Source organism: Pholcus phalangioides, unplaced genomic scaffold (assembly GCF_987345545.1).
Source record: "Pholcus phalangioides strain wild (caught in Gottingen) unplaced genomic scaffold, Ppha-v1.0 ptg000022l_1, whole genome shotgun sequence".
Classification (NCBI taxonomy): domain Eukaryota; kingdom Metazoa; phylum Arthropoda; class Arachnida; order Araneae; family Pholcidae; genus Pholcus; species Pholcus phalangioides.
In genome coordinates, this window is record NW_028301615.1 from 25,321,561 (window position 1) to 25,333,485 (window position 11,925).

General features: G+C 42.4%; 1 protein-coding gene and 1 non-coding gene across 2 annotated transcripts; both read right to left on the reverse strand.

Annotated features, from left to right (window-relative positions):
• Positions 1 to 8,060: 8,060 nt before the first annotated feature.
• On the reverse strand, positions 8,061 to 9,420 carry LOC149070062 (speckle-type POZ protein B-like). Its single transcript, XM_089249760.1, has one exon. It carries the CDS (start codon positions 9,360 to 9,362, stop codon positions 8,274 to 8,276), a length of 1,089 nt encoding a protein of 362 aa, XP_089105886.1. The 5' UTR covers positions 9,363 to 9,420; the 3' UTR covers positions 8,061 to 8,273.
• A 2,068-nt stretch (positions 9,421 to 11,488) lies between these two features.
• Positions 11,489 to 11,595, reverse strand: LOC149070063 (U6 spliceosomal RNA). The gene has a single exon (XR_016195099.1). It is a non-coding gene; the product is annotated as a U6 spliceosomal RNA (small nuclear RNA).
• Between the last annotated feature and the right edge of the window lie 330 nt (positions 11,596 to 11,925).

Genomic DNA, 11,925 nt, shown 5'->3' on the forward strand with positions numbered 1-11,925 from the left:
CGGCACATAGGGTGCTGCCCTTCAGGATCCTGCCTCTCCTTGCTCTCGGGCTGCAACAAATTCAGACTGTTCGATAACTGCTTGAGTCTACCCCTAACACTCGAGGTACGAAGTACCATGACCGCCTGCTCCGATTTTGACGAGTCTTTGGAACTGGAAAAAGAGTGAGAAAGCTTTCCGACAGCGTCAAAAGTCTCGTCGTTCGAAAAGGAATTGGATTCCTTCAGACACAGCTTATGGAGTTCTGTAGTTGGTCTGAAACTACCGGGGAGTGACCATGATGAGGCATCGGACTCGCATTCGTTCTCCTGAGCCGATTCAATGACATCAGCTTCAGACAAGTAAGTTATGAACTTATCGGAACCTTCGAAATGTGCCCTATCTTCTACGTCGATCTTCGCGTACTCCTCCTCATGATGCAACAGCTGTTGGTACAACCTCTGCTCCTCATAGGTGAAGCTATCCAAGCAGAAAGACTTCCTGAATGCCGGGATAAACTCTAGGAACGAGACGTTGTCCTCGAGGCTTTTGTTCTCCATGTTCCCGAAGGTGTCCTTGATGACTTTGAATGGGAAATCTGGCCACACGAGTTCCAGCAGGGAATGGTAGTCGTTGGCGGAGAGTTTCTCGACCCTGAACAGCAATGGCTTGTAGATCCTCATGACGGCCTTGAGCACGCAAAGCCTGTTGTAAGGGGTGGCGCTTATGAAGGAGAACTCCCTAAAGAGGATGTGGTTCCCCTGCTGGACGCTACAGAAGTACTCCTTGAAGAACTTCACGGGTTTTATCTTGTTGCTGGTGCTCTCTTGCCTCAGTGACAGCAGTTGCGCGATCGCGTCCTCCATGTAGACGTGGAGATGGTGCTCCTCCATGTAACGATCGTTCTCAAGTGCGTCCAGGCACGACTCGGATTCATCTTCCATTTTGATGTCCGATTCAAACTCTACCAGAGAGTGTTTACACATCAATAAAAAACCTCGTTTACTGCACCCGTCACTCTACCGGAACCAAATGGTGCCCTGCCATCTTCATCCCTGCCCACAAAGAAAAAAAAATCAATAATCCCATCGTTTGTTTTTTTACGTCACATCCGTTGCTAATGGCAACTGTTACGCATGACTAGACTAGACTAGATTGAGTCACTCAAAGAGGAAGACATCGGGAGAAAAATTTGAAAACATAAAATAAATGTTGATTTATAATTTTTCTTCATACTTTAATACTGTCTTTGATTCTATAAATGCGAATTAACATGAATGGTTTTCATTTGTTATTGTTCTGGTTTTGTTTTTTTCCAAGTTACAACTTCAATGACCATATTTTTTGAGAACAGATAGGGACTTTCGAGAAAGTAAATTTTGGACATTGCTAATTGCTGCCAAAATTGTAGCTGATTGATTGATTGTTCCCAAAACTGTTTAATTATGCTCTTTGTGTCACACGATTCAGAAACCCGGAAATATGGACGTCAATGGGCGGAGATACGGGGGGCGTGGGGGCATTGCCCCCCACCCCAGCGTCAAAGGTGGAGTCGACTGATCTAATGTATATATGCATATATGAATTGTCATCATCATCATCTTGCCCCCCCCCCCAGACTTCCAAGTCTATCTCCGCCTATGGTGGACGTGCACGCAAGGCTCTGTGGGAAAGTCGCTTGCCTGAGTTCACAACAGATAGCGCTTGCACATCGAAACTCGATGGGTCCCACACCATCCCCGTCCACACGGGGGGGGGGGGCATAGCAGGGCTCCTACCCAAAGGTCATAATACATACAAGTGAGGGGTGGAGATGACCCATGCTCAGGGCTCGAACTACTAAGGTCGGATGCGATGGGGGCGATTGTTCCAGACGCAACTTGGGTGTAGCAAAAATTGTCCAGGTTGGTGTGTGCGGTATCCTATATGAAAAAGTCCCCTGAATATGAAAAAAACCCTGACTACGTCCCCTTCTCCTATGCCCACAATCAGTGATTCGTCACTACTCCACCCCCCCCCCCCCTCTCTTTTGAAAAGTCTATACAGCTATATCTACTTATTCCGAACTTCGGTATGAGCGGATACGATGAGGCATAAGTAAATACAGGAGTTGTGGGGAACTTAGCACCACACATTCTGGAGCAGGGTTTCTGGGTAAGGATCTTTGGCAGGTCCCCAAGTCAGACTTTGCACTATAGTGAATTTATTGCATTAAAAATGAAAAATTATTTGTTCCGGGATCCAGGGCTGGATCCCCGTCAGCTTCACTCTTGTGAGGGCCATGTCTGGATGAACAATGCCCCCCCCCCTCCCACAAAGTCGAAGATGTGCGCTGGTGACGTATTATACATTTGTATTTTTGTTTTGACATTTCCGTCATAACGCCCCCTCTACCCCAGGCAGAATATATCTGCGCTGGTATGGCCTTCACAAGGGTGGGACCGACAGGGCTCCGTGATGATTTTCATTATTTTTGGTTTTCTACACTATAAATTCCAAGGCCGTAGCGAGAGAGAGAGAGGAAGGAACTTGAGGGTCTGCCCCCCTCTAAATGTAAGAAAACGACCGAAAAAGGGGAAGAACATGGCCAAATCTATTTTTCGATCACTTTGGTCCTCTCTCCGAAATGAAATTGGTTCCCCGCCCGAACGAAATTTCTGGCTACGGGCCTGATAAATTCACTTTGAAAGGGCCTGTCATTTGGGGGGGGGGGGTCAACAGGCGTTCAAAAATTATCCTATACCAATTTTGAGACTGAAAATACAGTGTGTAACAAAATAAAAAAAAATCTAAACTGTTATACGGTCCCCTGTGCTCTAACTTCCAATTTAGAATTTGTTGGTCTGTCTCTCCTGATGCCAACAAAAAAAAATCCTCGTTTCTAAATACGATATTCACAGAGATATTCGAATTCAAAAACGATGGAGATTTGGGAAAGAACAGCGTTAAATGCGGGTAAAACGGTTTTTCCGCATTTAACGCTGTCCTTTACCATTCAGGTCCGGTACCCAGTGGGGGGGGGGGGGGGCACCGAATTCAACATTTAACTACTCCTTCTTCATCACACGGGGCACCAAAATGCGCGCTTGCCCGGCTGGTAAAATATCTAGTTACAAATCCTGGGACCAGGTCAGCGACCGAAAGACTGAACAAGACAAGGATGTGAGTTGGCAAAGAAAATGTGCAAGGATGTGTTTGACCAAGAATTTGTTCGACCAAGAAAGTTTGCAAGGATGCGTGTGTCCAAAAGAATAACTTATTGGAGGAATGGGTGGTTAAGAAAACTAAACTAGAGTAGGAGAAAAGCGGCAAAATTTGGGTAGCCCACAGGCAGCAAAACTGTAGATCCACCTTTGCCCACGGATCGCAAAGTCGGTGATTTTGCTGATTGGTCAAGGTTAAATTTAAATACTCCCTGCTCTAGTTTGTTTCCGTTGCCATTGTTCGTTTCAAATCAACACACACACATAGTACAGTACGTACACAAGTTATCATTCAGACATGGAAGGCTAACATCATTCTAAAACTGAAATAAGGTAGTGACACATAGAAGCCGCTGTGGTGGTCGAGTGGTCATAGTGACGGACTCGCATCGCGAGGATCCGAGTTCAAACCTCACCGTCGCCGCAGTGGTGGTCGGCTGAAGTTGGGTTTTCTACAGTTCCCAACTTCGAGGCGCGAATGCGAGCCGATCTCCCCGTTAAAAGTCTCGCCGCAGAGAGCAGCAGGCCTACAACGTCACAATTATTAATTCATTACACTTCACTGGTTATGAGTTGAGAAAAATTCATAGAAAATTGATTGCAGATGGCAGCATTACACAGAAACAAACTTCACGGAAGGTTCGGTATACATGCACACACATTCCAACATGTACCAATTCGTTAGAAGTTCCGCAGAGTAATTTGGACGAGGTGCATGTGTGTCTGGTCTAGGTTGACACATAGAAAATGAATGCAAAACCAACTGGATGAACAGCAAATATCAAGAGCCACACAGGGATGTGCGACAGGGGTGAGGTCGCAACGGGCACTGCACTCACGTTTAATTGTTGGAGGCTTTCATCAATTCTGAAGTTATTTCTTGCATTAATTCTGAATTTTCCCCAATTCTGAAATTATTCCTTCCGTAAATTCACCAGTTCTGGAATTTTTCCTTCCGTAAATTCCTGAATTTTCACCAGTTCTGGAATTTTTCCTTCCGTAAATTCCTGAATTTTCACCAGTTCCGGAATTTTTTTCCCCCGTAAATTCCTGAATTTTCACCAGTTCTGGAATTTTTCCTTCCGTAAATTCCTGAATTTTCACCAGTTCCGGAATTTTTTCCCCCCGTAAATTCCTGAATTTTCGCCAGTTCTGGAATTCCCCCCCCCCCCCCCGTAAATTCCTGAATTTTCATCAGATCTGGAATGATCATTTTTATTAATTCTGAATGTTCCTCTCAATTCTGGAATCTTTTTTTCCCATTAATTCTAAATTTTCATCAGTTCCGGATGATTTTTTCCTCCGATTGCGGACAATTTATTTCATTTTCGGCATTATTTCTTTCATTCATTCTGAATTTTCATTGGTGATGGAATTATTATTATTTTTAACTCACAACGTTTAAATTTTCATTAGTTTTCCCTCATTAGTTTAAAATTACATTGTGTTGAATTTTTCATCAATTTTTTTGTTAATTTACATTTAATTGTGTGTTAGTTCTAAATTTTCATCTCTCTCAATTCTGGATTCCCCCCCCCCTCCGTTAATATATATTCTGTATTTTAATTAATTTAATTCTGGAAATACTTCTTCCGTTAGTTTTTGCAATTTTCACCAATTCTGAAACTATTTCTTTCATTAATTCTGCACTTCCATCGGTGCTGAAATTACTTCTTTCAATTCATAAAGTTTAAATTTTTTTTAGTAGTCTTAGGACTTTTTTTTTTCTCTGGCATCAGTTCAAAATTTCAACTCAGGGTTGAATTTTTTCATGAATATTTGTGTTAATTTGCATTTGGATGTGCGTTTAAATTCTTTTGTGTGGATATATCTCAGCATTCACTTGTGCATTCTGAAAAACAATTGATTAAATTTGGAAAGATTTATTTTATGCATGGATTTATTCAATCATTTATTACGCAAATTGTGTTTGGGATCATTCAAGTATTACGTCACATCGATGAGGGTTTGGATGCTGCTTACGTCATCAACCACCCTTTATGAAATTATGAAATATTCTTAATGGCATCTTACTCAGTGCGCTAAAAACAAGAAAAACCTTTCGGTAGTTTGTAGGCACCTGAACTAACATTATACCTAAGTCTTCTACAGAGCCACTTAAGTGATCTCTAAATGTTTCGCGCATCCTTCAAGTGATCTGGAAATGTGTCGCAGGCCGCTTAAGTGGTTGCTCTGCGCGTCACTCAAGTTATCCGTAATTATGTCGCGGATCAAGTAATCTGGAAATGGGCCACAGGTAACTTGAGTGATGTAGAACCACACTGGGTGCCGCTTAAGTGCTCTAAAACTGTGCCGCATGTCACTCAAGTAATCTGTAAATGTGGCACGGATCGCTTAAGTGTTCGGGAACTGCGTCACGGGTCACTTAAGGGATCCATGAATGTGCCACGACTCTACTTGAGTGAGCTAAAAATGTGCCACGGGTTGCTTAAATGCTCTGAAATTGTGCCACGCGCCGCTTAAGCTATCTGTAAATGTGCCACTTAGTTCATTTTTACAAAATTAGGTTTGAGGGGTGCAGGGCACATCAGAGAACCCCCAGGGCCACATTTGGTCCGCGGGCCAAGGACTTGTTATATATGGGTTGGTGGGGGGGGGGGGTCGCAATGAATTTAATAAAAAGACATTTTGAGTTCTTCAAATAACATTGAAATTAACAGAAATGGATTATAATAACACATAAAGGTATTTTCTACCAAAATTTCAATTTGAAAAAAATATATATTTTTTGCATTAAAAAAATTAATTTTTGATCGTCGAGGGTGGGGGTCTCATATGTCTCTGATCCCACCAATATGCGTTAGGAGGCTGGGCCGATGAAGAAATTTTGCTGACAAGGGGAGGGGATCAAAAATGGAAAAAAGTTTGCTTTCGTAATACTTGAACACTCACTAGGTAGTAAATTGCCCATGGCGATAGACCAGAGTTGTGCTCGGCTTCAAAAAAAAAAAAATACTTGAACGGCCCCTTTGGGGAGGAGCATATTATGGAAATATCCGGAAATTACATAGCATTTATAACAGAATAAGAACTCAAATAATAATAGACAGGACCAAAATACAATTCCATACTATATTTCCAAGACAAAACTACACTTTAAAGAATTATAAAATTTTCGCAAGTAAATGAAACATATTTAACAAAAAATCAAAATAGAACCACGGGTAGTGGTTCTGTTTTCAATACAATCGACCGTACAAAGTGCCAAAATCTAATAAAACACTGTATAAAAAAGAGCTCTTCCTACATTGCCCCCCAAAGGTATTAATTAAACTTATTTTACACAGAAAATCAACAACTTGACAATAAAAAATACATAAATCACACAGTTTTTGACATTCGTTAAAGATATTGATTATGAAATGATTACAACGAATGCTTTGTAATCAGATAGAAAAACAGTTTTACATTAAGTACTGTATATACAGAAAATAGAGAGAGAGAGACAGAATTGTATATATGTATAGATTGGTATGTATGTGTGGTGTGCATAAAATGTACTGTACTAATCTTCACATTAAGTTAATTTTATCATGCATGTATAACAGTATGGCTTTCACAATGATTAATTTAATTATTTAACGTTTAGTGTTATCGTAAATATAGAAACAAAAATACAATGTAAAACAAGTATAATCTTTATAAAAGCTATTGTCTGCACCATATGCAATTATAATCCCCCCCCCCCTATAGACCTGCTAGAAGGACTTACTGAAGTCAGGGCCGGATTAACCCATATGCAAGCACTCAAGTGATTTGGTGCCCCCCCCCCCCTTTTAACATCAACTCATAGCCTGGGGCCTTATGACAATTAGATCTGTTTACAATTTTCGAAAGAAAGTATGCAAATTGGTAAGCAGGTATTTTTATTTGGGGGTGGGCTTCAGAAAAATAATTTTACCCGAAGCCTACGATGCCACAGCTCGGGAGCCTCCAGTATTTGGAGAGTAAGAGTATTCAAATTGGTCGGAAAGTTAGGCAAGTATTTATAGCTACGCAGAAAAAGACCGGGCAGAAATTTTTGGTTATGCCCGGACGGGGGGGCTATGATGCTATAGAGCCTAATCTTGGCTCTCCTTACTTTATGGAAATTGAGCGAAATCTGACTCCAAAAACTGAGCATTAACGTAAGAGTTCTTGTTCGCAATTACCTTTTCTCTGTTTTTGCATCACCCTCAGGCCCAGGCCCGTCATTTCAACTTTTTCCAGTGGGTGGGAGGGGGCAAAGATAACGTACTCAATATATATATACGCATATATCACCTTGTTTGTCCATTTCTATTGTATTTTTTTAAACCAGGGAGGCAATCCCCCCCCCCCAAATTACTGTTATTACTCAGGAACGAAAATTTACTCTGTAGCTCGGGGGGAATCGACTGTATTCATTTTGGTACCCCCCCCCCCTACCCGTAGTTTTTAACGGAAAAAGGGGTAAACTCAGCGCCGTTCTTGCCCAGTGTTCGAGCATCATCGCCCCCTCGCCTCTACTCTCCCTTAGTTGTGGTCCCAGTCAAGCTGTCGATAAAGATCTTTAACAGTACAATCAAGTGCTCGTGAAATTTTCGAATTTTCTACCGGATTGGTTTAATACTGGGGAAATTTTTTACATTGAAAAGAAAAGTATTAGTTATTAATTTTTTGTGGTGTCTTTTCTCCTGATGCCTAATCTTTTCCCTAAGCACATGCTTATTTTGCTTAATGGTTAATCCGGCTATGACTGAAGTCACTTGAGGGTCACAAAGTATTTGTATTTATGTGTTTTTATGTCTGTATCTATGTGTATGTTTGTATTGTACATATGTGTTTGTGTCTTGTGATTTGTTTATATTAAAAAATAATAGGTGCCGATTTTTTTTTTGTCTCCTCCCCCCCTGCCCAAATATATAAAATAGCGGCAAAGTGGGGGGGGGGGTCCTAAACATTTTTGGGAACCGAAATTGTTGAGACGCTCCTCTGAACCCCTATTATATTCGCACCGACCCCCGCGTCTGGTAAAGGCGGTCCTGCTGTTATGTAATGTAAAGTAAATGTGATGAAATGGACACAATTTTAAGGACTTCCACGTGAAAATTATTCAACGCGCGGTCTTTTGTGATTACCGTTTCCCTGTTCATCCGATTTCGGAGCTTTCGTCTCGATCAGTCCCTTGACGATGTCACAAAGCAGTTCCGGTCGCGTCTTGAAAAACGAACGTCGAGCTTCGAAATCCCCTATAGACATGTTCTCGCAGAAGAATTCGATGGCTTGGCCACGCAGTCTGTTAGCGCGGTAGGTGTCGGCTACAACGAGGATTTTGTAAACGTTCTTATCGTCCAGCACAGACATCAGGTAATTACAACAATACGATTTCAAGTCACTCACTTGGTATTTGTCACTGGCCCGTAAGAGTTCCAGGGCGACGTCGCAGTCCATCAGGAGCACACTCCCGGAATAGATGAATTCCATGAAGGAGTCCATGGTGTCTTTTCCAAAATCAGTCACTTCCACTCGGCGTGTGTTTTTCTCCTGCATGTCGTGTTTGAACATTGCGGCAAACACTTTCGAACGCGCACCTAGGATGACAGAGTGAACCGGGATGTCTTCTCCACCCACAGAGATGACGCAGTCTGTATTTTCTTTACTTTCCAACAGCTTCTTCATGTCACTCATCACTTTTAATGCCGGAGTTTTTTCCGAGCAGAGGTAAGTGCCAGAGACACCTTTGAAACTAGTCACTGAATACGTCGCTTCCATGGTGATTATCAAAATGTCGTCGACCAGTTTAGGAATCAGAACTTCCCTCTCAATCATTTTCTGAGGGCTTCTTCCACAGCAAGTGTTTCTGCTTATGCGTTCTGCGTTGAACAAAATCTCACCATCGGTGTTGCGAAGAGAAATGTTGAATTCGATTTCCAGGTCCTTCCACGTTTCTTTTTTGATAATGGGACAACAAAGCACGTATCCCTTTGGATATTCTGCTTCCCCTCCTGGATGCAATGACAGTTGCCATTGTATGCGTCTCTTCTCGATTTCAAATAATTCGCTTCTGTAAGATTGTCCATTCTTCCACTCCAGCTTGCTGAAATGTTCGATGGTCCACCTGGAACGGAAAGTCCCCTGGAAACTTCCACAGACCTGAAGTTTCCCGAGAACTTTTTTGCGGTCAACAATCGACTCCATTCGCAAAAAAAAAAGAAAAAAAGAAATCGAATTATATGTATAACGTAATTCCACGTCTTCGCTCGTCGACTACGACAGCCGGAATGACGGAAGTTATGTTCGTTGGATTTAAACAGTGAAACCCATCCAGGGGGTTGCCAGTTGTTTGTACTTTTCCCAGCCAAATCATCGCCAGTAACTGAAATCAAGTGTTCTTGTTGAGCGGTTCTAAAAACATCGGAAAACGAAAGAATATCGCCAAAAAAATGGTAACGCTTCCGCTACCAGAGGATCGACGTGTCTCGGTCTTGCGTATTTTTGACGGCATGCATACATACCGTCAATATAGCTATATCTATGACTCATTCTAACAAGAACCAGATAGAATAACCAACTCTCACGCAAACTTCGCGGTCTGTTATCGTAATGGGAAATATCACTGATGTATATATATCTGTGCTATAACTGTGCCCAAACTATATATATATATATCTATATATAGTTTGGGGGCACTTGAAGCAACATTCCCCCCCCCCCCACTATTGATAAATGCCTTACAGAGCCACTTTAGTGATCTCTAAATGTTTCGCGGCAAGTGATCTGGAAATGGGATCCAAGTGATCCGGGCCGCTTAAATGCTCTGGAACTGTGCCACGCATCACTTAAATAATCTGAGAATGTGCCGCGGGTAATTTGAGTGATGTAGAACTGCACTGGGGGGAACCACTTGAGTGCTCTAAAACTACGTCACATGTCACTCAAGGGATCTCTAAATGTGTCACGGATCGCTTAAGTGTTCTAGAACCGTGTCCCGGATCATTTAAGTGATATGAAAATGTGCCACGGGCCGCTTAAATGTTCTGGAATTGTACCACGGGACACCTAAGCGATCTGTAAATGTGCCGCTTAGTTCATTTTTATAAAATTTGGTTTGAAGAGGGCAGGTCGCATCAAATAACCCCAGGCCCATATTTGGTCCGCGGGCCAAGGACCTTTATGTGATTTATCATTATATGGCTTAAAGGGTGGGTCGCAATGAATTTATTAAAGATAAATTTTGAGTTCATTGGGGGGGGGGGGCCAACAGGGCTCTAGTCCTGGCGCCCGGGACGGTTATCATAATTTTTTTGCTTTTTCACGCTATAAATTAACTGCAGAAGGGGCCCGTTAAAAGTCTGACCCAGGGGCCCGCAAAAGATTCCAGCCTAGGGGTCCCCGCTACAGGATGTGGGCGCCATGGCAAGTGTTTTTGATCCGTGAGTGCCAGTGCCGTCTTAACGCATGGACGCACCTGGGCACAGCCGTGGACCCTCAAGAGAAGCGGGGGGCCTACGGAAAACGAGAAGTAGTTGAAATTTTCGAGAATTTCCCAGGTAGGGTCTCGGAAAAAATCATTATAGCCCAGGGCCCATGATCATCTTAAGACGGCCCTGTGTGGTGATGCTCGATTTGACCTTTATATAGGACATTTTGATTTCGACTTAGTTCTAAGGAGGTGTTCATACAACCGCGGCTCCTACGCCGCTTCCCGTGAGTTCATAGATTGGGACGAGTGTGTCTCTGCACAGTTTATCGCTGTGAAAATTTTCGGTTTGTTATTTCCATAACAATGCATCCTATCAATCTGGGCCCTCCAAAATTGAGGTCCGGGCTCAATTACAAATCAGGCATAAACCCGTGACCCAATTACTCGATTTCCTCCAGGCAGGATCGTAACTAGGCTGGGGAAACAGGAGCACTGCCCATTGGCAAAGAGCCGGAGGGGGGGGGGGGGAAGCACAAACGTGTTTACATTTGTTTTGTACAATAATAAATAACCCTTTCAAACACACACACACAAAACACAAATAAGGGCCGCAACTGGATGCTCGGTCAACCGGGGCAGGTTAAAAAAAAAAATTTGTGCCCCTCCTGGTCCGGAGCACCAGACCTGCCTGCTCCCCCTAGTTGCGGCCAGGGCCGTCTTAAGAGCGTCGTGGGCCCCCGGACCAAGTGATTTTCCAGAGACCCTTCCTAACGAATTTTCGAAAATTTCAGCCGGTTCTGATTCCCGTGAGGCCCCCCCGGGCCGTGCGTTAAGACGGCACTGGTTGCGGCACCTCACTGCCGTGGCACACTTTTTGGGAATCCCTAATTGGGGTTGCCAAAAAAATGTGGAACGCTTCACGATTTTGCGTGTCATCCTTGCGCAGGGGCCATGCTAATCTTCTCTGTATCGTTCCAATTTTAGTATATGTACTGCCGAAGCGAGTACAAACTTGATTGAACACGTTTTATTTATATACTATGAGAAAAAAACTTTAACAAAATAGTGACTGATATAAAAATGCATTTTTATCACTCAATTTAACTAAATTATTTAAAAACAATTATTTTATAACATTAAAAAAAATTTTAATCGTAAATTATGAGTTAATCAAATTTTAAAAATTTTCAATTTAGCTCCATAAATTTTATAGTTTCTAACAAAACATATAGATGTCGCTTCTTGATGAACCAGAAAGGGGAGTGTAATTCCATTATAAATGAGGTATAACTCATATATATTTGAGAAAAATCAATTAAATGAAACTCAAAAGTATTC